We start from the raw sequence: 23,534 nt of genomic DNA on the forward strand, positions 1-23,534 counted from the left end.
AATTGATATTTTCAAAAAGGAAATATTGATTTCGATATCATTTTCAATTGATATTGGTCATGTATATTTGTTAGCATTGATTTAAGTTATTTTAATAAAATTGTTGATTTTTATTTTTATTTTTTATATTGATATCGACCGAAACATTATTCTAAATTAACATATCTCCAAAACGACCTCAATTCATGATTTTTGAAACAAGAATAAAAAATAAATCCTGAAAAACTTTTGATGAAGAATAATATATATGTAAATGATCAAAAAGAATGTTATATGTGTCATAAAGATTAGGTTTAATCACATGTAAAGTCCTTTTTTTGGTTAAGAAATCTTAATTGGGTTCTTAGTTTCAAAGTTCTCCCATTTGAGTCTTCTTTTTGTATTTTCGTATTAAATAAACATTTTTTTTGTTAGGTACTGTGAAACACGACATTTGTTGTTGTTGTGCTATAATATTGAACAGTGCACGTGTAATTTGTTTATAAATTTGGCTGATGTTGACATGTACATAGAAAGAAGCAATGATTATGACTTTGTCCTAACATTTCAAGAAAGAAGAAGTGCACTAGCTATATCTATAGTAAATTTATGATAAAAACACAAACACTTAATGGTGACCTAATGATGACCCGACAATGTTGGTTGACAAGAAACAGAAAAGGAGGTACAAAGATGAAAGACCGAGAGAAAAAGGTGGGGAAGGAGAAGGAAAAGGAGGAACCAAAGACGATGGCAATGGTGGTAGCAATGAAGGTGGCGGCGACAACAGTGGTCGTGTCGACATGGATCTACCTAGATGGATTGGAAAAGATTTTGGAAGAAAATAAAAACAAAAACAAAAAACATAAACAAACAAAAAAGGAGGAGGGAGGAGGAGGAAGGATGAACCTGGTCGCATTATTTATTGACTAATTTTTCGACAAGTAATTACTAACGAATTTTACCAAAAAAAATTTCGTCGATAGTTATGGACAATTTTTTCTGTCGGTAATTATCAATTGATTTTTCAGTCAGTAATTACCAACAAATTTTTTCATTAATTATCAATGAAACAATATTTATGTCGATATAAATTTACCAACAAGAATTTAATAATAAATTTTTTATTGTCGATAATTCTTATTTATCGATAAATTTTAAATAATATATTTTGACTGTCGATAATATTAATTTATTTTTTAATAATTGACACGTATGAAATATGTGATTTTTTTCTCATCTTAAAATTCTATACAATCCTACCAATCAGATAATTCAAATGAATAAAAGGATCATATTTGTTAGAATTAAAATTAAAAAAATTTTATATAGAACATGTTTACATGTCTAAAACAAAATATATATATATATATATATATATATATATATAATAATTTAAAATTTTTATTAACTACATAAATATACTTTAACTGATATTAACTTTAAAACATTCATTAATTAAAAAAAAAACTAAAATTCATTTTCATTTATCAATAGCTTACAACAATAAACACTTCGTAAGGGTTGGATGATGATGCAAATTTAAACAAATTCGAAAAACAAAATATAATTATCTAAAATTACCATTTAAAAGAGTTGGACTAGAAAGTTCATATATTATCTGCTTTAAATTTTAATTAATCTAATTTTACCGTTGATAAAAAAACATCCACCTTATTTTTGTAAAGACAATAGCTTTGTATGTATAACAATTATAATTATAAGTATTTTTTTAAAGGAGTGTTGAGTGGTAAAGTAAAGTAAGTTATTAGAGGGCACTTTTTGAAAATGGGAAAAGAACAAAGGAGGGAAATGTGATAAAAAAATATATTTGGTTGTTCTTTGAATTTGCATACTTCCATTTCTATGTCAGTTTTAGCACTTCAATCCTTTCCTCCATTGTTTCTGTATCTTCCTTTAGTTAATGAAAACAGGGCCCTCAACTAAATCATTGGGCTGAAAAAGAGAGAACATCAATTGTATCACCACTCATTTATGGTGGCCCATAATGGCCCACACACCAGGGCCCTTAATGTGCACGCGACTCCATTTGGTAAAAATAAAATAATAGAAACATGTGTGAAATTAAAAGTAAAAGTATTTAAGTAAACATTAAAGAAAAGATAATTAAGTTAAAATAAAAGAAAAATAAAATGAAAATAAACTTTCAATCTTTATATTTCTTTCTCCTCCCACTTCCTTACCGCTAAACATATCTCTCTTTATTTTTTACGAATTGTCTATTCTCTGTATTTTTATTTTTTTTTGTTCAGAACTAATTGAACTAGCTTCTCTAGGGTCTACTGAAGAAAAATATGAAAAACATCTTAAAACTGACTTCTTTATATTTTACATATTTTTATAACTTATAGAAATTAATTTTATTTTGTGATACAATAACATTTTTTATATTTCCTCATCAAAAGTTTTGTAAAAAGCACTCTCGGAAACATAACCTAAGCGATGTCATCGAGCATTACTGTTGTGGCGAAACACTTTAATTCCAGTTAGCAGCATATTTTTCACGTGTTCCTTTGTGAAGTTTGGACATGCCTCGGGTAATTATGAGGGCAGGTACCTACCTAAAACCATAAGCAATATTTGTCTCAATTAAGACATGAAAGTGTATAATGATAACAGATCTTTGCATAACTAACGTTCAAAAGACGGTTTTCTAAAATTAATTATTAAAATTAAATCTGAAACGTTATATTAACTGCATCTCCGTAATCTAGCTCAATGGGAAACTGATTCTTGTAAGTTTAGAATTTAAGTAATTTCAACCTTAGCGTTTTTTTGAAAATAAAATTAGTGAAATATTTTTTTTAATAATAAATTAATTCTTATATGTTATTATTTTTAACCCAATAATATCCGACACACCCTCTTCGTCCAAATAAACTAATGAAGAATAAACTGAAGAACGTGTTAATAAAAAAAAAATGGATTGCACAAACATGCAACGAAAGAAAAGAATTAAGATAAGACAAGGCTACAGAAAATATATTACATAGTTAAACATGAAGGACATGTTAACAGGGTTTGAGTTTGTTGTGTTCAGTGGTGACGATGATGGAGACACTCAGCAGGTGTGACCGGGAACCTAGCAGTGTCGGTGCAGTAGTCATAGACCATATGGTTAGCCCTAACCCACATAAGCTGGTGGCTCTGATGCAGGTTCAGTTCCGACATTGTGGGTTCGTCCCACCAATACTTCTTATCCTCACTGCTGTTACATTTGTTGGCAGAACCAGCTGACGTCACCGGCACCGGACACTCACAGGCGTCGATTTCAAAGTCCTTGTAGGTCGCAAAGAACGGTGCGTGGCTCCAATCTGTCTTCACGCGACCACCCTGTGTGGCCCAGTCATCTGCGTTCCATATTGAACTGTATACACCCATGGCTTGGTCCTTTGGGAACGGAATTCCCTTGTGTTCCAGATTTGTATGCACCCTTATTGGCGTCCCATCCACTTCGAATCTAAACATTCACAACACACATTTCCCAATGTCACTACTTTTTTATATATTTATCTACACGGAGCTATGCAAAATCAAGTCTTTCTTTTAACTGTTTCAATTTTTAAACTACTCATGGACAATGACCTGTGTAAGATTCCTTCTGCTTTGGCTTTTACCATGAGTTTGTTTCTATAAATTGTGATGGGACCCAACGGGAACACAATCACGCTTTGATAGCACAAGCTCAACTGACAAAAGCATGCATTTTCGTGTTTTCTTCGCAGCTTTTCGGGTTATGTAAAGACTCTATCTATTAACTTGTGAATGCCTTCGATAATTAACTGGAATGGAATGATGGTGTTTATATAATACTCACACAACTTGGCGCTGGTTCCAGAAAATGGAGTAGGTGTGGAAGTCCTTGGTGGGGTCGAACCAGAGGTTGAGTCTCTGCTCCCTGTTACCAACACCGTTCACGTACACGTTGGTTTGCACCGAGTAAGGTTCCCCACTGGTGTTGCCCAGAAACTCGAAATCAAACTCGTTGTGAGTTGGACCGTCTGATGACATCTGCATAATGGTCAATGCACGACTATTAGGTTGATCAAGGTCATAAAAATGTAAACTTTGTAAAAGATATTTATCATGTTTACACTTACGCATATAACATATTTTATAATAAGATAGTGGGAGTATAAAGTTACACTAATAAAAGTATTAGATCGAGGCTCGAAATGGAGACAGCGACAGTGACAGGGACAAAAATAAATGCAAGAATAAATTAGAAGTATGCATATTCACGAGATGAAATGAATTAGGTAGATGACAGTAATGGCTCTTGTGATCGATTGTTACTATCCATGACGCATATTTAAAGTTGTCTGTCAGCACTAGAGAAACGCTCAATGCATTGAACAGAACGTGGAATTGAACTGCGGATTAAAAAAAAAATTAAATGTTGCACTTTTAGGTGATAAAATTTCCCTTACATAAAATGCAGTAACAGTTCCGGCAGAGTCACCCTCCACAAGCTTGAGCTGGATGGCCACTTTCCCAAACATGTACTTGCTCTTGGATCCAAATCCAGCACCTGCAATGTCCCAAAACTTACATGTTAAATATTGCAGGGCTTTTTCAAGTGTCTATTAAAACCAGATCTAACTAGAAATTATTGAAAGGGAAGAACAGTACGCAAATGTGACAGGTTTATAGCAAGAAGATTGAAGAAAGTGTGAGAGTTGGGTTAATTACCAGAATAGTTATCAAGTTTGAGTTTGAGGAGTTCTCCTTCATGGATGAAATGGTCCATGGCCCAACCGGGTTGGAAGAGTTCATCAAACTTGACAGAAGCAGCCAAACCCAGCAACAAAAGACCAACAAAAAGTCCCAACATCTTGGACATTGCAACGAAGACGAAAGAAAATAACAAAAGAAGGGTCAGATTCTATGAAACTGAGAAATGAACAGACTGAAGTGAAGCTTCTTCTGGTTCTCTACTCAAAATGCTTTCTCCGTGAGGGCTCACGAGAGAGGCCTGTGGGTGTTAAGTGTTATTTATAGCCCAGCTCACTCACTCACTCACTCACTCTTTCATTCATTCTTTCATTCATTCCACGTAACGGTGCCATGTCACGTGCCACGTTCGGGGTTTCAAATTCCAAGGAATGAACAAAAATTACAAAACATAGATTGATGCGAGATTAAAAAATATAGCCGTTACTGTGGCAGTGATAGCTGGCAAAAGCTGTTCGCAGTGAGTGTGTAGTACCACTGCTTCTAAAAAGAATGATGCCAGATCTCCGCCAATAGAGTATCGCCACGTGGACAATTCCAGCTGGAGGGTCTTAATTCAACAGTTGTCACCGGCTGTACGAGCATAAAATTCTCGTGCTTTCCCCTTCTACGGTTGGGTCCCCCATCCCTTCAAACATGGAGGGGTTCCAACAAATTTTTTTATTTATGCCACTTTTCTTTTTCTAAATCCTTAAACTTATTCATGATACTATTTTATAAACTTAATTTTGTACATTATGCTGAAAAATCGTGAATATACTTTCTCGTGTTTGATGTTATTGCTTTTTCAGAAACAATGAGTTCATCTACAAAATTGTATCAAATTACACATTTCAAAATTTGCAAATTTCAATAAAATTTGACACTCATACAAGCGGTACATTGAGTTGGATTTTAAAAGAATTTACCGAAATTAACCAACAGCAAGTTAAAGAGTAGAAGAAAGAGCGAGTTAGAAAGTATTTTCATTTTTTTGACATGGATTTGTATGGGATAGAATGAGTTTGCAATTTTTTAATCAAACATATATATTAAACAATAATGTGTATAATAAGATTGGTGTGAGTTACCAAAAAGAGATTAGTGTAACAACATTGCTTGATTGATGAGTGGTTTTAAAATTGCAGTGGGAGTGGGATATGTGCTTTGGTTTGTTGTCCTTTTTGCTTTTGTGACAGCATTTCCAGCTGGAGAGTGGAAAGAGCAATAATATAAAGGGACCAATTCATCTTTTTTATATTCTTTCATCAATTCCCTCTTCATCTTATCATGCTACTACATTTTTATTTCTTGAGATCTGTGCACTGTGTTTGTTGGGAATCCACATTGTGCTGTTACACCACCGCATGAGAATATCAATTTAAAAATAGTAGATTTTATTTAAGGTTAAAAAGATTTACACGTTCCTTTTTTAGAGATATATTTCTTAAATTTTTGTATAAAGTTGTAATATTTACAATTTTTACTTTACTAATTTTAGTGTTAAATATGATTATAATAACGTGGTTCTCAGTGGTCATAAGTGAGTGTAAAATGGATTCTCCTCGCTGCATGTAAATGAAAAACTGAGTGTTTATTTAACATTAATTGCATAAACCAAAACAATTTATTTAAATAATCACACAAATTTTTATTCAATTATAATTTTCACTACTCACACTTTACAATTATCTAACTTCATAATTTATTCAATTTATCAATTTCCCTTATGGACAATTACATTTAATTATTTTCATCAAATAATACATATATTTTTTTAACAAATTACTCACAATATTATTTAAACTTATATATATATAATTTTCCAGGGCAGGAAGCTGTTGTTTTTAGAATTTTTAGGTTAAGCAAGTTTTCTTTTTTGATGACAAGGTGCTTAACCTTTTTAAAATATATTTGACAATTGATAAAGACGTTTGGTGAGTGTAGCAACTACTTTAGGTACATCAATCTAGATGTCTCTATTACAATTTACATTTTTCAAATGTATTCGACCTACTTTTTTCATCAACTTAAATGTTTGTGTTACATATCATCATTTTCAAGACTTTACATTTTAAGTAAAGTGGTAATGTATGCTATGAAGGAATATTTGTGGTCATTCAAACTAGGAATTATATTATCACATAAAAATTCAAAGTATTATGCTCACCATTCTTGGAAAAAAATTATTACCGTCAATTTTGATATCATAATTTGTAAACCATCATTTTAATAAAAAAAAAAAAACTTTTCATATGATAACATAACCATACTTTATTGTGAATATGAATCTTTAATTTGAATGGGAATTTATTTTTTTTATTGTTTTTAATAAAGAAAACCATTAAACATTATTAAGAGTCATACCATTTTATTATTTTTATTAAGACACGAGTCTTGCTTGACTTAATCATTATATCTTAAATATCTTTTTAAAGTTTTGTAGTCTTGAAATATTTGTTATGGATTGAAATATAATTTTTAAATACAATATTAATTTAAATTTCAGTTCAAATAAATTCTCAATTATCTAAAGTTATTTTTTTACTATGACACTTGTAATCAAATTCTTTGAATATATCATTTTCATGTTTGGCTGACAAAAATAATACATTTTAAAAGCTTTCATATTATCTAAGATAAATAAAGAAGTGAGTAGTGATATTTATATAGTAGATTCTAAGTTCACTGTGTTTCTTGTCTTAAGTCAAAGAAACTCTAAACTTTTTTTTTTAACTTTTATAGTAGAGAGTGAAGTTTTAGTTAAATTCTTATTTTGAAGAATGTAAATGTATTGTAGATCAAAAAGAATAAAAAATGACATGAGAGAGTTATCTATGAGTTACAAATTTTCACATATTGTTATTCTTTAGTGTATTTAAACAATAGTTATTATTTTTCTCTAGTTTTAGAATTTTCATATTATATTCTTGTATTTTTTGTGTTGTTATTATTTCTTAATTAGTTGAGTGATTTTAGAAGATAAAGACTATAATATTTTTCATTAAAATCACGTTTTTTGAAATTCGTTTTTAAAAGTAATTAAATTTTGAAATCTAGTTACCATTTTTGAAATTCGTTTTCCAGACAAACTTGTTTTCGAAACACGATTTGCAAATTTCAAATCTGTTTGATTTAGGTACCGGATTTTTACTTCTGATACTTATGTTTACCGCATTTTCCAAATTCGTCCATTTCGTTATCGAATGTCCAAATTCACTTAAGATGCAAAATTTGTTTTTATAATGAACAGATTTCGAAATCCGGTTCGGTTCTTACTTTATTATTACAAGTTTTTTTTATTGTATTTTAAATTATTTAATATTTATATTTATGTTTTTTTCTTCTTACTTCTAGTTTTTTAAATTGTATATTTAATTATTATGTTTAACTTGTGTTTTTTAATTTTATTTTATGTTTACATATTTATTAAAACCAAATTAAAAAAAATCAGAAATAAAATTTAAAGACGTAACAAATTATGAAATTGATAAAAAATTAAAACAAAAATTATATAAATAAAAGAAATATACGATGAATTACAAAAAAAGTATAAATAACGTCAGCTTTAAAAGGTGAAAAAAGGTTTCCTGCATCATTACAAATGTCGAAACCTGTAACAGGCATCAAACGGACATCCAAATTTGTTTTTTAGTAGAACCGTATGTCAAAATCCATGAAATTCGTGAATTGGTTTTTGAAATCCGTTTTTTTGCCACAACCGGATGTGCATATTCGATATATGTTTTTTGAGATTTTTTTTTGTCTCATTAACTAACATCTTGGTATCATTTACAAACAAACATCATGAATCCATAACCATGCATCGATATATACAAAAAGCTTAATGTATAAAATGGATACATCTCAAATATTAGCCGCATGTATAAAATGTATAATGAACATGAAACAATAATTTACATACATTTGCCGATAAAACTTATTGAACTTATGCAAGTGATAGAAATGGAAAACGGAATAAACTTTTGATAAACCTTAATGGAATTATCCAACCAAAAGAATAAACTGAAAAATGATTTAAAACACAGTAGAGAAACGAAATTTTCGTTGAGCTTTTGAGAAAGGAAAATGCAAACAGAGAGTGAAAGTGACTTCACGAGATGCAGGATCACACCAAATAGAAGCACCATTGCACCAAACACAGCAATTATCTTAATTACTTTTACTTACCTGAGTCAGAGGGGTTAAAATGGTCAGCATAGTTAATCCTTGAAGGTGCAGGAGAAATCTTTGGAGGTGTAAGGAGAAGTTCTTTGTTTAAAATGTATTGGGCCTCCACCCATCAAATTTTAGAATGAAGCCCATCAAATTTCTTTACCTTTACGCTGTCATTGTTTAAAATATAATGGGCCTATGCACAGATCGACAGACTCGGCCCAAACCAATTGGTCCCCATAAATTTTTACTTGAACCAATTTTAATATCTTGGTAAATAAAAAATATTATTTGAAATCATTTTCAGATTAAACTTTATACCAACACTGTACAACTTAGTTAATTTATTTTAGTTGATATACACACCACTAAAGAAATATCTTAAGATTTTTAAAATTGAATTATTGATCTTAGAATCAGAGACATAAAGAGGAAAAAAACACAAGGATTTATCGAATGATTAGAAAAACAAATATAGAGTGTTTTGCTTTAAGAAAAAAAAGGTTTCCCTAAAATATATAAGGCAGAAAACGTGCGAACCTAACTAGAACAAAATTAAACTAACAAAGATAATAAATTGACTGTGTTTGTGCACAATATATGTCAATTCTGGATGTAGTTAAGTATAAAAGGCTTCTCATAAGCCTTTGGAATTGAGCAGGATCAGCTAATTTGGTGGTAGATCTTTAAGTTCTTTTAACCTGAAAGGTTGATGAATAAGAGTTTTTTGTGTGTGAAATAGCATAATCGTTTGGCCCAACAATGATAATGTCCTCGCATAAACTAAGATACCAATAAAATCTTAATTAACTATTACCTTTATTAAACAAATAATAATCTGATTTATATTTTATATTTCAAAAGGAGATTTGGAGTTTACAATTAAACTAAGAGTTTTATTCATAAAAAACACAACAATTTCAACACATCCACCCCACAATTTCAAAGGAACATTAGAATGAAACAATAAGGCCTTAACAAAATTAAAAATATGCACAACACTACTTTATTATTGTCGTTCAACACTTCAACATAATAATATTGATAAATGACACATTTTTAGAGAACAAATTAATGAAGACAAGTTGCTCAACATTATTAGGTCTGAAAGTTTTAACACTCTTGACCTGTGTTCGCTTCTGCTGATGCTACTATTATCATAGATTCGCTGTGATGGATTTATGAATAAAATCATGTTCACATGCATCATTTTGAAAGAGAATGAAGGAGAGGATTCAGAAAATAACATTTTAATTGCATCTCTCTAAGTAGAGATTTGAGCAGATACATATTGTTTTACAAATATATCCCTACATATACTAAATTATTTATGTGAACTATCATATTTTTTAAATAATTATTATACATATTATTAATTAATATATATATATATATATATATGAACATATTATTAATTATTATATATATAAATATATTATTATTTATTATTATAATTTATTATATATAATAAATAATAATATATTTATATATATAATAATAATAATTATTATCATTAATATATATATATATATATATATATATATAAATATAATAATTAAAATATTGTCAAAAATATAATAATTAATATATTAGTATATCACAATTAATATATAAAATAATTATTATTTTTAAGTATAATAATTAATAATAATAATTATTATATATAAATATGTAGAATAATTAATATTAATTAAAATATTATTAAAAATAATATATATATATATATATATAATAATTACTATTATTAATTTTTGTATAACTTGTTTTTAAATTTAATTGTATAAATTTTTTCAAATCCATAAAAATTTAATTTTTTTTATTTTAAAAATTCATATAATTTTAATATTTTCTTAATTCATATTAATTATTTGTAATTATTTTCATAATATCAAATTACAAAATCATTCTCTTTTTTCATCAAGGATATTTTGGTAACTTTTTAATTCTATCTATTTTTACAATTTATTTTATCTATCACGTCAATCAAATATCTCACTAACTCTCTCTCAAATTCATTCACACAAAAGAACACACCCTTATTAAATCGGGTTTTAATAGAAATTTTGCTTTGATGACAGCATAATCAAACTTACTTTTTAATAAGAAAATTAAGGTAAAAATCTATTTTATTTGACATATTTGATAAGTGTCACAATGAAAATTAAAACCAACAAAAAGACAAAATTGTAAATAGTGGGAGGAACATAGCCTAATTGTTTAAAACATTATATGAAACAAGATTACAAGAACTAAAAGTAAAATTGTTTATTCAAAACAAAGTTATCATTATGTATAGAAAATGATTTACATTAATAAACTTAAGTAGTGAAAGTAGAATAAAATGAAATGATGGTACGAAGAAAATGTTGTGTAAATGAATGTAATTGTGTAGTTTATCACTATCTCTACTTTCTATTTTAACCATTGTTGAATTAGGCAATGTCATACTTTTAAAATTATTTTTAATTTGGTCATATCTTTTGTTAATTTCATTTAATGAAATCATTTTTTAACTCCGTCTAAATAATAAACGAAACAATGACCAGTATGGTTCGTTTATGTAGACTTAAAAGGACAACACAGGAAAATAACATATATGTCATTGAACAGTACTCCACGTCACATAAACCAATCACATTGGTCACTATTCTATTAACTATTTAGACAGAGTTAAACATAATAATTTAATTGAATGAAATTAACGAAAATAAAACCAAATTAAATCACCATTTTAAGTCTAACATACTCAAATTCGTTCAAATCTTGAAGTTCTTGTAGACCACCACACATGCAAGAAAATGAAGGTTCGTGATTTTTTACCATTCTGAATTAATAAAGTTGGGAAATTACTAATGTGGGTTGGACTTTTAAAATATCGTCTGAATTAATAATAATTTTAAAGATAAAACCAAAATGAAAAAACTTGATCAAAACTAGAACTAAATCACCATTTTAAGTCTAACATACTCAAATTCGTTCAAATCTTGAAGTTCTTGTAGACCACCACACATGCAAGAAAATGAAGGTTCGTGGTTTTTTACCATTCTGAATTAATAAAGTTGGGAAATTACTAATGTGGGTTGGACTTTTAAAATATCGTCTGAGTAGGTCGTGCAACGACGAGACAACTTTATTATGGTTGCGGACCGAAATCGTGAGAGATGGCTGAAAAGTAAAGTCAGTGGGATGATTTTAGAATAAGATAATAATATTTTCATCTACATTTCTTTTATTTATTTTTAATTTGTTATTTAAATTATCTTCTACTTATTTATTTTTATTTTTATTAATGATATGATGTGATAATCTAAAAATAATTAAAGTGAAAAATTTAAAATAAATTAAAATATCATTATGCTTTAAACGTAGAGTTGAGGTTATTACATATCTTCATATTTACTTTTAAGATTTTTTTTATCCTTTTTACCAAAATCGTATGACATATGACTTCATTTGTCCTTTTTTTTTAATTTATATTAAAAAGATGTTTTTTACTTCATATAAACAAATTTTATTTTTTTAATTAATACATTAAAATTAAAATAATAAATTATTATCATATACTTTTAAAATACTATTAGAAATTTTTCATTTTTATTTATTAACCAAAATATTAAAAATATTTATATTATCAGTTATCTTTTAGTAATTTAATTAATTCATTAAAAATAATTTTTAATTTCTTTTACTCATTAAAATTTGTTGTTCCTTTTTCTTTAACTTTATGCATATGTCAATATTTAAATTTTAATTTATAAATTAAAAAATAAGCATCAATATTAAAATTTAAAGATTTAAATTTTAATTAAAAAATAAACATAAGAATTAAAATTTAAAGATTTAAATTTTAATTAAAAAATAAAAAAAGTATTAAAATTTAAATTAAATTTTAATTAAAAAATAAACATAAGTATTAAAATTTAAAGATTTAAATTTTAATTAAAAAATAAACATATGTATTACAATTTAAAGATTTAAAATTAAAAAATAAACACAAATATTAAAAATATTTAAATTTTATGTTCATTTTTAATTAATAAATTAAAATTTAAAAATTGAGATACACATAAAATTAAAGAAAAAGAAAGAACAAATTTTAATGAGTAAAAGAAATTAAAAATATTATTTTTAATGCATTACTTAAATTACTAAAAAATAATTGATAATTTAATTTTTTTTAATATTTTGATTAATAAATAAAAATTAGAAACTACTAATATTATTTTAAAAATGTGATAATATTTTATGATTTAAATTTTAATTACTAGTTAAAAAAATAGTAAAACAGAATATGTTTGTGTGAAGTAAACAAAATTTAATAGAAAATAAGAAAAAGAAAAAGAGATGAAGTCGTATTAATTAATGTTGTACAACTTTCAAAAAAAAAAAAGAAAAAAATAAATAAAAGTAAAGATGAAATGTGTGACCATCCCACGACTTTACATCTTATTTTGAAGTCATCATCCATCTCTCAGGACTACGGTTCATAATGGAAATGAAGTCGTGTTATCGCTGCATGATTTGATCCATTTCGGTAACTTTTTAAAAATGTAACCTACATTGTAATTTCCAACCGAGAATGGTAAAAAAAAGCCAAGGTTTGTATCGCGATAACTCCTCCCAAACAGATTTCAGCTTGGTATAATATGTGCTCACATCATTTCGATGTTGTAGACACATGAGTTGTCTTTGAAGTTGGAAAGCTCTAGGACCGTTCTTCTTAGAAAATTACAGTGTTATGTTACAAAGAAGAACTGCCTATAACATACAAGGGAGTAAAGGTGATAATCTAACTATACTAAAGCTAAACTAACAAAGATAATGAAAAATCAGCAACAGTGGTTAACACAATCATACAACACAAATGATATCACTTTCTTCCCTGTATTTGTCAGAAGGTGTAAACAACAATGCTTGTACTAGATCATCAACTGTAGGCATCCTTTGATCATCGCCATGTTGATAAATAAACTGAGAAGTTCTAGCCATGTCGAAAGAAGCTTTCGTAACAGCAGAAGGTAGAGTGGTTGTGGCCATAGCAAGACCATTTAGCTCAGGCCATAAGTTTCCCAGCAGTTTCCTTATATCTTTTCTAGCAAAAGTTTCATCTAAAACATCATTTTCTTTCATGAGACATTGTATGCTACATGCATTATCACCTCTTTCTTGTTCCTCCTGAAAATGAAACATCATCAACTTCTCATCCCATTGTCCAGTTTCATATTCCAACATAAAAGCAATCTAATTATAAATATTTAGGATAATTACAATTAGGATGTTTAGGAACCAGAACAATTTTGTCAGCAAGTGAATTAGAATGTGTATGTAAATGTACCAATATAGAGTGAGATACCTTTGAGGTTCCTAAGTCATCCCAAAGCCTAAGAATTTCTCCAGAACAAGTGAAGAGTCTTGGATATGGAGTCATCATGGAAATGGTTTCTCTTGAGAGGTTTTCCCCAATGAGGACAGTTGCATGTACTAAGGCCAAGCATGATCCTGAAGAAATCACCCCATTATCCAAATATTCCCCAAAAGCAGGAACGTATCTGTTGTTGAACCATTTAGCTTCTACTAGATAAGCTTCAAGTAAGTCTATCCACTGCAAAAATTAAACACCATTCTCTCATTAATCTCCTACTCTTACCTATAGTTTCAGCAGTTACAATTCAAAAGGAAGATGATATTATCTTACTGTTCTTTTCAAGCAAGCAACAACGGTTTGCCCATGATCCCTCTGAATTCTATATGCAATCTCATGGGTGGTGTTATACAAGGCCATGTAACATATCTTCATATATTCAGGTAGTTTCTCCATTGCATCAAGATCCCACCTGCAAACAACGATAGTTTCACATTTTGATTCTTAATTTGGCTAGTTGAGTGTAATTCGAAGAAATTCTAGATTCAAACCTTTGCACTGCCTCGGTGAAAAGAATAAGTTCATCTAATGTTCCGTATGTGTCGAACATATCATCTATAACTTGCAAAATGCAAATGGCTTTTGCCAATTCAATACGACAATTTGAATGACGTGGTTCTGGAAAAACTCCCAACGCCCATAGGAAGCACTCTCTTGGTCCATCTCTTCCAAAACCGAGTCTTTCGATAAGTCCCAAGTCTTTCCACCACCTAATCAAATCAAGGAAACACTCTGATGTTTCAGATCATAAAAAAATTGAAAATGGTAAGAGTAAAACTGAGAAAAATTCAACATTCAGCTAGACGACCAATTTTCATCTAAAATTTCTTACTTTCACAAAAAATACTTTTAACATACATGTTTCAAAATTAAAAATAATTGGGGATGTTTTCTTATTCTTTTGTAGTTTTAACTCATGTTTGCGGGTCATCAAACATAGAGTTGCATATGGTGACATGATTTGAGCTGGTTTTGCAGAAATCTATTCAGAAACTACTTTGGAGAATAGAAATCAAACAAGCCATTGACATGGATTGGACATACACCCTTTTGTTAAATATATTTCTTTTAAGGTCATTTTTCGACTAGACTCAAACTAACCTCATTCATGATTCAATTATTTTTTATTATCAATGGGTGGAACGCAAAAGTACCTTGAGATCTCTGCTAATTCTTTCTGGTGCATTGACTGAACCATGTCATAGTCTAGCCTTGCCAATTCTAGAAGAGAAGGAATTTGGCTACTTTCTTTGCTATATTGCACCATGTAATTTTTTGCTTCCAATCTTCTCATTCTTTGGTGTCTTGGAAGTTTTAAGGCTTCGACAACTACTCTTCCTTCTTCAGGACTTAGGTGTGGTAGTGACTGGTGTAGATGAGCACTTGAGAACTCCATGGCATATTGTAGTACTTCTTCCTCTTTTGCACCTAAATATGATGCCTCATACAAACTCAACATGCCCCAAACATCTCTGGTGACTGATTCCTTGAAATTTCCACTCTTGTCCAAAAATTTATTGAAAACATCTATATCCAATAACCAATACATAATCAAATTATTATGTTTGTGTAACAACGTTAATTAAGGTAGCTAAGTATTGATCCAAAGGCAAAATGACAATATAATCCATGGGGATATCTTTCATGGAAGACAAAAACAAAGTGAATATACTTGAATTTTCTCATGCTTTAAAAAAGAAACAAACACTTAATGTGAATCACGAAACTGTTATCCTGTTGTCTAATATAATGTTCGTTTAAGTGTACCTGAAGATGTAGACCAACCATTATGTCTTAGCAAGCGAAATTGAAGAGCTGTGGCAGAGAGGTCTTCGGCATTGTTACAATCTCCCACTCTTCCAAGTTGAAAGTTGATCTCTTCTTCGAAATGGTGCTCAATTCCTAGCCTTTGGATGGTGTCAATCAACTTCAATGTTCTCAATGAATCACTTGAGTCTAGTAATACCTCTTGGCTTTTTATTTTTAGTTGCTCCAAACTTGTTATCGTAGGAATAGTTTGAGTAGGTACCTGTTATGTTACCACCAATATGTGGAAATTCAATGAAAGAAAATGGAAAAAAAACGCACTGGAACAAAGTGATCTTGTTAAATAAAAACTAAAAAGGGGAAAAAAACTACAAACAATGCAAATGTTTACAGTTACAACATGGATAAATTAAGGATCATTTTATATGCCAAATGATTTTGGTAGAATTTTGTTTGATTAGAACCATGACATGATGACACCATCAATATGTTTTTGCTAATAAAAAAGTAAGTGAGAGGATATCCAGGGACAACAACTTTTTCTCATGTGTACAACATCCTGACTCTGTTTACCACTCTTTACATGTGAAGCAGCTTCAAGAAAAGGAACACGTCATGAAAATCAATGGAATGACGAAAGTATGTAACCTTTTCACAGAGCAATATAATATAACTGATGGATATATATATATATATATATATACCATATTTTAGTAGAGATTAGGTGGATTCACATGATGTGATAACAAAAATAAAATAAAGTTAATAATATTAAATATGTATAAAGTGTTTCTTCTCACTTTTCTTTGGTAATCATTATCCTAAGACTTCTACGCTTGTTTAAGGTAATTATTTACACTTTAAAATAATAGGTTAAAGTACGATTAGTTAACAAAAAAATATAAATTAATAACGAGTGTGTCATCACTTTATGAGATCTCTTAAACCTACGACTGACGTGATTTGTACAATTTTCTAAGATTGGATTTGTTTTAATTTAATTTCGAAGATATTTTTAGGCTAATCCTCAAAAAAGTATTTAGGCTTATCCAAAATTATTCAAAATTATTCTTAATACAAATTCTTTGATAGTCATCCAACGTTCTTCCGTGGAGGTTGACTTAAATGAGCGACTGGGTTTTAATCAAGACAATTTAATTAGCTTAAACAAAAATTTATAATTTATAATTGTTCCTGATTTATGCTAAAATTTTTAGGACCGAATTCTTTATTACAAAATTTAATAAGTCTTTCGATGTGAATATATCTTAAAAGCTATTATCATTTCAATTTGTGTTGGATATGGTTTTAAACAGTGACGGACCTTTATAGTGATAAAGGACCACGGTTCCTAATTCTTTCTTATATTTATATAATTTTAAATATATTTTAAATATATTAATATTTGATATTTAAAAAAAAATTATATATCTATATCTATATATAAAGAATAGTCTTTCTTTTGCCAACATTTATTTTTCAATCTTACTTTTCAAATAAAAATAATTATTTTATTAATATTATCTTTGAAGTGATCATTTGTTTAATTTAACCATTTTTTTATTTGATTATTTTTTAACATTTAATCATTATAAATAAAATTTGGTTATAGTAAAATTATGAAAATTATTTAATTTTGTAATTATAATAATAATAATAATAATTTTTATAAATTTATTATTTTTTATTATCATAAAAAAGGTAAATAAAATATTTTTACTAGTATAAAAGTTTTGGCATTACTCTTTTGATTTTTATTTTCATTTAAAAATATCAAGTTGATCCTTCAATTTTTTCTAATCCCACTTTGATCCTAATTTTTGAAAAAAAATATACAATTTGATTTTTTTCGTTAAATTTCTTAAACTAGATTAAAAATTTTCATTAAAATTAAATTTATAAATAGAAATAGTTTACTTTTTTAGTCTAATTTACATAATTCAAATGTCAATTTTAATAAATAAAAAAATTTCTCCATCTTAAGAAATCTAACAAAAAAATTAAATTATATCAACTTTAAAAAAATCAAAATCTAAGTGAAACTAAAAAAAAATCTAAAAAACCAACCTACACTTTTCAATAAAAGAAATAATTCAACTTAAATTTTGAAAATTCCAAAATATTTGATAAGACCCGTACCTGATTTTGAATAAGGCAGTTTCAAATATACTCAAGATTCATGGCTTGAAATCATATGACCATATAGACCCAAATTCATTTGGAAAGAATAATTCTGTGGTTGAACCTGTTTTTCAAGCAATAATTGGGGGAGCCACATGATAGGATGCTAAGGTGGTACGTTTTTTTATTAATTTATTAAAATTAAAATAAAAACTTATTATTTAAAGAATTATAGTTTTTATATGGTATGTAGTAGCGCTACAATATATATCATGAATATTTACAAATTACTTTTTTATTAGTTGTAATTGAAAATTTAACAGATATAAGTAACAATTTAATTAATTTACCTGTTTAAAAATATTAATTTATTAGTTAAAATATTTGCAAAGTATTTATCTAATTAAATATATTTTTAATATACATATATTATATAACATAAATAATTACAAAAAAAAACTAGTAGACTATTCTCTTTTGTTATTTCTAGCATAAAATAAGTTTTTTAAATTTTAAATTAAAATTCTAAGTTAAATATACTTAAATAGCATAAGAGAATTTCTTTTAAATTAATTTTAAAAGATAATAAAATTATGACAATCTTCAATCTCACCTCCTTTTTTTATGAATAAGTTAAACGTTTATGTATTAAAATACAAATATAAACTTAAAAGATGAATGAAATAATGTACCGCTCATTTATTAATGACTTTAACATCTTTGTTTCTTTCATGAATACAATCATTTTCTATATTTGGTATGCAGGGATATTTTTTTGGACATATTTTAAAAATATTTATCTATTATAAATTTCTCCTATTTTTAGAATACAGTTAACTTTTCAATAACTTGCTTATTTTAGAATCTTTATTTACAAAATTAACAATATATAAAATAAAGTTCTTTTTCATGAAGATTGATATAATCAATTTTCAAATATAGAATAAAACTATTACTAAAAGCTATTTACAGAATGAGATTATTTATTTATACAGAAGATAATTAACCTCTCCTCATTTCACCTCAAATAACCTAACAAAGCCCCTTCTTCGTAAAAAAAAAATGTAAGAACGTAATTCTTCTTCACAAACTAAATAAGATAAAAGGGAACCTGTATAAACAAAAATAATTCCTAATTTGATATCTACCGAATCAATCAAGGTTGTTGAGAAGAAGAGAGTGTAGAGAGATGGAAACCTTTTGAGAGAGAGCGATGGAGTTGATGGATAATTGCATGACTGTTGTTGGTGTTGATGTTTTGCAGGATAGGTTGCGCAGTTGATTCATGAATGGTTGCGAACTGCGATAAGCAAATGAGGATGTAAAAGATGAAACTCTAGGCTGTGTAATTGCCATGACTATCGATGAAGACATTGAACAGTGTTTGTGGTAAAGGTATATATGGTAGCGGATGGTGGCTGGTGGCGGCGATGGAGGTCAAGAGTTGGGGGAGCCTTATATAGACTCAGTCCTCACACACACATTCACGCGTTATGCCCACAATATTCTGGTGCAGTAACAAACAATGGATGGTGTCAGTTTCTTGCCCCCACTTGCTCACACATTATTTAGGTGCAGATGAAACCATTAAGGGACTCTGCTCCATCCACCTACTTGACCCGTCACATCCAACACCGTGCTTATACTAAAAATACGTATAATTTAATTCATTTAATATAAAATATAGAAAAAAAAATAAGTAAAAATAGTAAAATAAATTTTACATTTTATTTAAATTATTTTTTAACAATTTTGAAACTATATTCTCTTTCTCTCCCACCCAACACCGTGCTTATACTAAAAATACGTATAATTTATTTCATTTAATATAAAATATAGAAAATAAATAAATAAGTAAAAATAGTAAAATAAATTTTACATTTTATTTAAATTATTTTTTAACAATTTTGAAACTATATTCTCTTTCTCTCCCACCACAGGATGGTTTTTTTTTTTTTAAGAAAATAAAATTTTTGAAAACAAAGCAAATCAACTACAGTGTGACTGTCCTTTTACTGTACACATACGACTTGGTAATACATTACTGACTCACTCACATGTTTCATGTTTGTTCAGCGAAGAACATGGGGTTTTCTTTCTTCACCTCCATGAATGAATTTTTTATCTAATTCCAAAAATTTTTTAAATTCCCAAAATAAATTTTAATCATTTGAACCTTTTAATAAAAGTTATTTTAAAAAATGACGTCTAATTAAAATTTTAGACTTCAAAATATAAAAAGAAATTATAATATATATATATAGTCGCTTTTGATTTTTTTCTTTAAATTTAAAATTTAATTATTTTTAGTTTTATTTATTTCTCAATACATTATGAAAAAATTATATATAAAAATATAAATATATTAAGATTTATTTTATTTTTAAAATTATAATATATATATATATATATATATATTTAAAAAATACAAAATTGGTAAAAAAATATTAAAGAAAAAATAATTAAAGTTAATAAAATAAAGCTTTAAATAAAATAAAAAATTCTAAAACAATTTTTTTTTAATTTAAAATTTAATTATTCTTTGAATTTATTTTATTTCTTAATTTTATTAACTTTTAAAACATATATAATTAAATATAATTAAAAAAAACAAACAAACTTTAAATATAAAATATATATATATATATATATATATATATATATATTGAGATTTTTAGTTTTATAAATATTCTATAGAAGTATTTTTAAGAACTTTCCAATTCCCTATTTTTTTACTGTCCACAATCTGAATGGTAAGAGTATTATATATTGTGAAATAGTTGTGTTTACATTCATTCTGTATATCTCATTTTCTATTTTAATTAACTATGGAATTACTTTTAAAAAATATTGTGTATTTCACGTAAAAAAAATGCTATAAACTAAAAAAACCGTGTACAATTAAAACAAAAAATTAAAAAATATTTATTTGTTTAATTTATTTTATAACTTTATATTATATGAAAATATTTTTTATCATATCCGTGTCCGTCAAATGATTCAATTTGACTAGTCTTATTGTTGGACGAAATTTAAAATGTGACCCGGTAGAGCAGTCCATTCCTAACCTTTTCCCTTTCACACTATTAAAGTACTATGTTTTATTGTCTTTATTTTTTTAAACTTTAGTTAAACGTGTGAATAGTTGAATTCATTTATTCTACTGTTGTTTATTCAATATTTTTATTAATCAAATAAAAACAAAAGAAATAGAAAATTAAAAAAAAAGAATAGAAAATAGATTATTTTCTAAAGTTTATTACGACAAGTTAAAATTAAAAAACATATAGCAGTATCTTTCATTTGATTGGATCAAAATGAAAATAAAATTCAAAAGTATATTTATAAAACAATATAAATACTTTTAAAAGAAAATATACACATTTTTGGGTAAACAAAAACAAGAGCTCAAAAATGTAAAATATTTAATGTGTAACATCACGTAAAATATAATAGCAAAAAACATATATTATGATATTGTTCTGAAACGTTGAGTTTAAAGAGTTTTTCAAAATAAAAAATAATAATAAGTAAGACATAATTTTTGTTAATTTGTTAGTATCGTAACATTCCAATTTTTAACAGCTTAAGACTAATAAAAATAGAGAGTTTCATCATAGTTCCAGAACAGGTAATTCAATGTACACAATATATTAATATAGTTTTACAAAAGATATGACCATAAAAATATATTACTTATACACTTACACTAAACTAATAAAAATATACATAAACTGACTACCACTAAAGCTCCCACCTAAAATGATGGTTCCTCATCCTTCAGAAGTGTCTCTAACATTGCAACCACATCTGCTCTCACCATTAAGGTGATCATCGCAAAAGGAAACATACAACACAAGACAAAAACACATAAAGCAAGGATAACCTAATAATGATTTAAAGAAGGTTACATTAGAGTAAAGGGCATAATAACAATCAATTATCACAAATTCACACAAGGACATTTCAATACTCACACGCCATTCAACTCTAGACTCAATTATGCGGATATATGCAATTAAAATTCGACCTCTTGGTGGCTTGCACCGTGTATGATTCCCAAACTCTGCAGAGTTTGGCCTCAATGGATTATCACCCAATCATCACACTAGGTAAGTCTCCTTCGCGCCAAAGACTTGATCGAGTCCAGTGGCTAAGACCTCCTGGTACTCCTCACGACATAACCCATTATACTCTATATGAGCCTTAATGGTTATTGGAGCGTCAGGATACCAACCAAAATTGAGTCCTTATTTGCATACCCTACCTCATCCACACTTAGAATTTCTCCACGAAATTCCTCCATGATTCACATACAACAGATTCATATTCACCCAATCTCACTCAAAGCATACCAAGACAGTCAAAATAATCCATTTCAGATCAGTTAATGCAATGAAACACATCAAAATAGCAAACACATGAAATCTAGTAGTTCAACGCTCAGCCTCATATTCCAACGCTCAGTCTCAACATTAAAATTTCGTTCCAGACCTGCAGGGGTCCCAGCGTTGGGGCACCGCTCGGTTGGCGCTCAGCCTCATTCTTCTCGCATTTTTCATCGCTAGCCATCGTTGAGCTGGCGCTCAACGCTGATACGCTCGCATTTTTCAAAGCTCAGCCTTGCACCAGAAAACAACACATATTCTGGTTTTCGTTGGGAGATGTTTCACTTTATTTCAAGACCCAAATTGGCACCTCCATGGCAGTGTTGTATAGTTTTCAAAATGGTTTTCAAGCAAAGTGAGATGATACCAATTAGAGCCATGATTCAAGTGTTCATTTTCCAATTCAACCTCAACTCATACAATGCATTCACAATTCCACTTATATAAAGCATCAACTAGTTCACAATTCACAGCAAATCAAGCATTCAATTCTAACTACACACAATTATCGGCTTCCCTTACCTGACAAAGCGACTCTACAGACCCAAACTGCTCAAAGAACACCAAAACGCATCTAACTCCACAGGATGTTCTATCTACACATAAAAACATCTTAAGAACGATCAGAACCTACCATTATGATCACTGATCAGCAAAGACTCATATTGATGATTAAAATGTCGCATGCAAGCGGAAGAGAGCTTGCAACAAAAAACAAAAAAAAGACTAAAAAGAGAGCGAAAACTCAACTTACGCGAACAGAGAAACTGATCGGTCTAATATGAAGAGCTCGTCGAGAGGATTAATTCTAGGTCTCGGTTCTTCAATCAGACGACCAGGGAGACAGAACCTCTAGAGAGAAGTAAGAAAACTCTAGAAAAATTGTTTCTAGAGAGATTGTGTGTTTTAAAATAATGAAACTCGTTTATAACGATTCTATTTATACT

At 28.1% G+C, this 23,534-nt stretch overlaps 2 protein-coding genes across 2 annotated transcripts; both read right to left on the reverse strand.

Moving 5' to 3' along the window:
• Positions 1–2,884: 2,884 nt before the first annotated feature.
• LOC114184907 (xyloglucan endotransglucosylase protein 6-like) lies at positions 2,885–4,985 on the reverse strand. Its single transcript, XM_028072299.2, has 4 exons — positions 4,693–4,985; positions 4,431–4,531; positions 3,818–4,011; positions 2,885–3,460 (listed from the first exon to the last, which is right to left on the reverse strand). Exons 1-4 carry the CDS (start codon positions 4,841–4,843, stop codon positions 3,037–3,039), a joined length of 870 nt encoding a protein of 289 aa, XP_027928100.1. The 5' UTR covers positions 4,844–4,985; the 3' UTR covers positions 2,885–3,036.
• Positions 4,986–13,488: 8,503 nt separating this feature from the next.
• On the reverse strand, positions 13,489–19,709 carry LOC114184908 (putative terpene synthase 11). The gene is made up of 7 exons (XM_028072300.2): positions 19,397–19,709; positions 16,079–16,340; positions 15,466–15,838; positions 14,803–15,021; positions 14,585–14,723; positions 14,243–14,491; positions 13,489–14,064 (listed from the first exon to the last, which is right to left on the reverse strand). Exons 1-7 carry the CDS (start codon positions 19,571–19,573, stop codon positions 13,741–13,743), a joined length of 1,743 nt encoding a protein of 580 aa, XP_027928101.1. The 5' UTR covers positions 19,574–19,709; the 3' UTR covers positions 13,489–13,740.
• Positions 19,710–23,534: the final 3,825 nt, after the last annotated feature.

The sequence above is a fragment of the Vigna unguiculata genome, chromosome 5 (genome assembly GCF_037176805.1).
Source record: "Vigna unguiculata cultivar grain cowpea cultivar isolate G323 ecotype 2 chromosome 5, ASM3717680v1, whole genome shotgun sequence".
Taxonomy (NCBI): Eukaryota; Viridiplantae; Streptophyta; class Magnoliopsida; order Fabales; family Fabaceae; genus Vigna; species Vigna unguiculata.

Excerpts from the sequence above, each read along its gene's own strand:
- LOC114184907 (XM_028072299.2), bottom strand. The coding sequence starts at position 4,843 with ATGTCCAAGATGTTGGGACTTTTTGTTGGTCTTTTGTTGCTGGGTTTG. Across the intron at positions 4,532-4,692 it reads CAAACTTGATAACTATTCTG|GTGCTGGATTTGGATCCAAG; the intron begins GTAATTAACCCA and ends GGGACATTGCAG. Across the intron at positions 3,461-3,817 it reads TGGAACCAGCGCCAAGTTGT|ATTCGAAGTGGATGGGACGC; the intron begins GTGAGTATTATA and ends GTGAATGTTTAG.
- LOC114184908 (XM_028072300.2), bottom strand. The coding sequence starts at position 19,573 with ATGTCTTCATCGATAGTCATGGCAATTACACAGCCTAGAGTTTCATCT. Across the intron at positions 16,341-19,396 it reads CCATCGCTCTCTCTCAAAAG|GTACCTACTCAAACTATTCC; the intron begins GTTTCCATCTCT and ends GTAACATAACAG. Across the intron at positions 14,724-14,802 it reads TTCACCGAGGCAGTGCAAAG|GTGGGATCTTGATGCAATGG; the intron begins GTTTGAATCTAG and ends CGTTGTTTGCAG.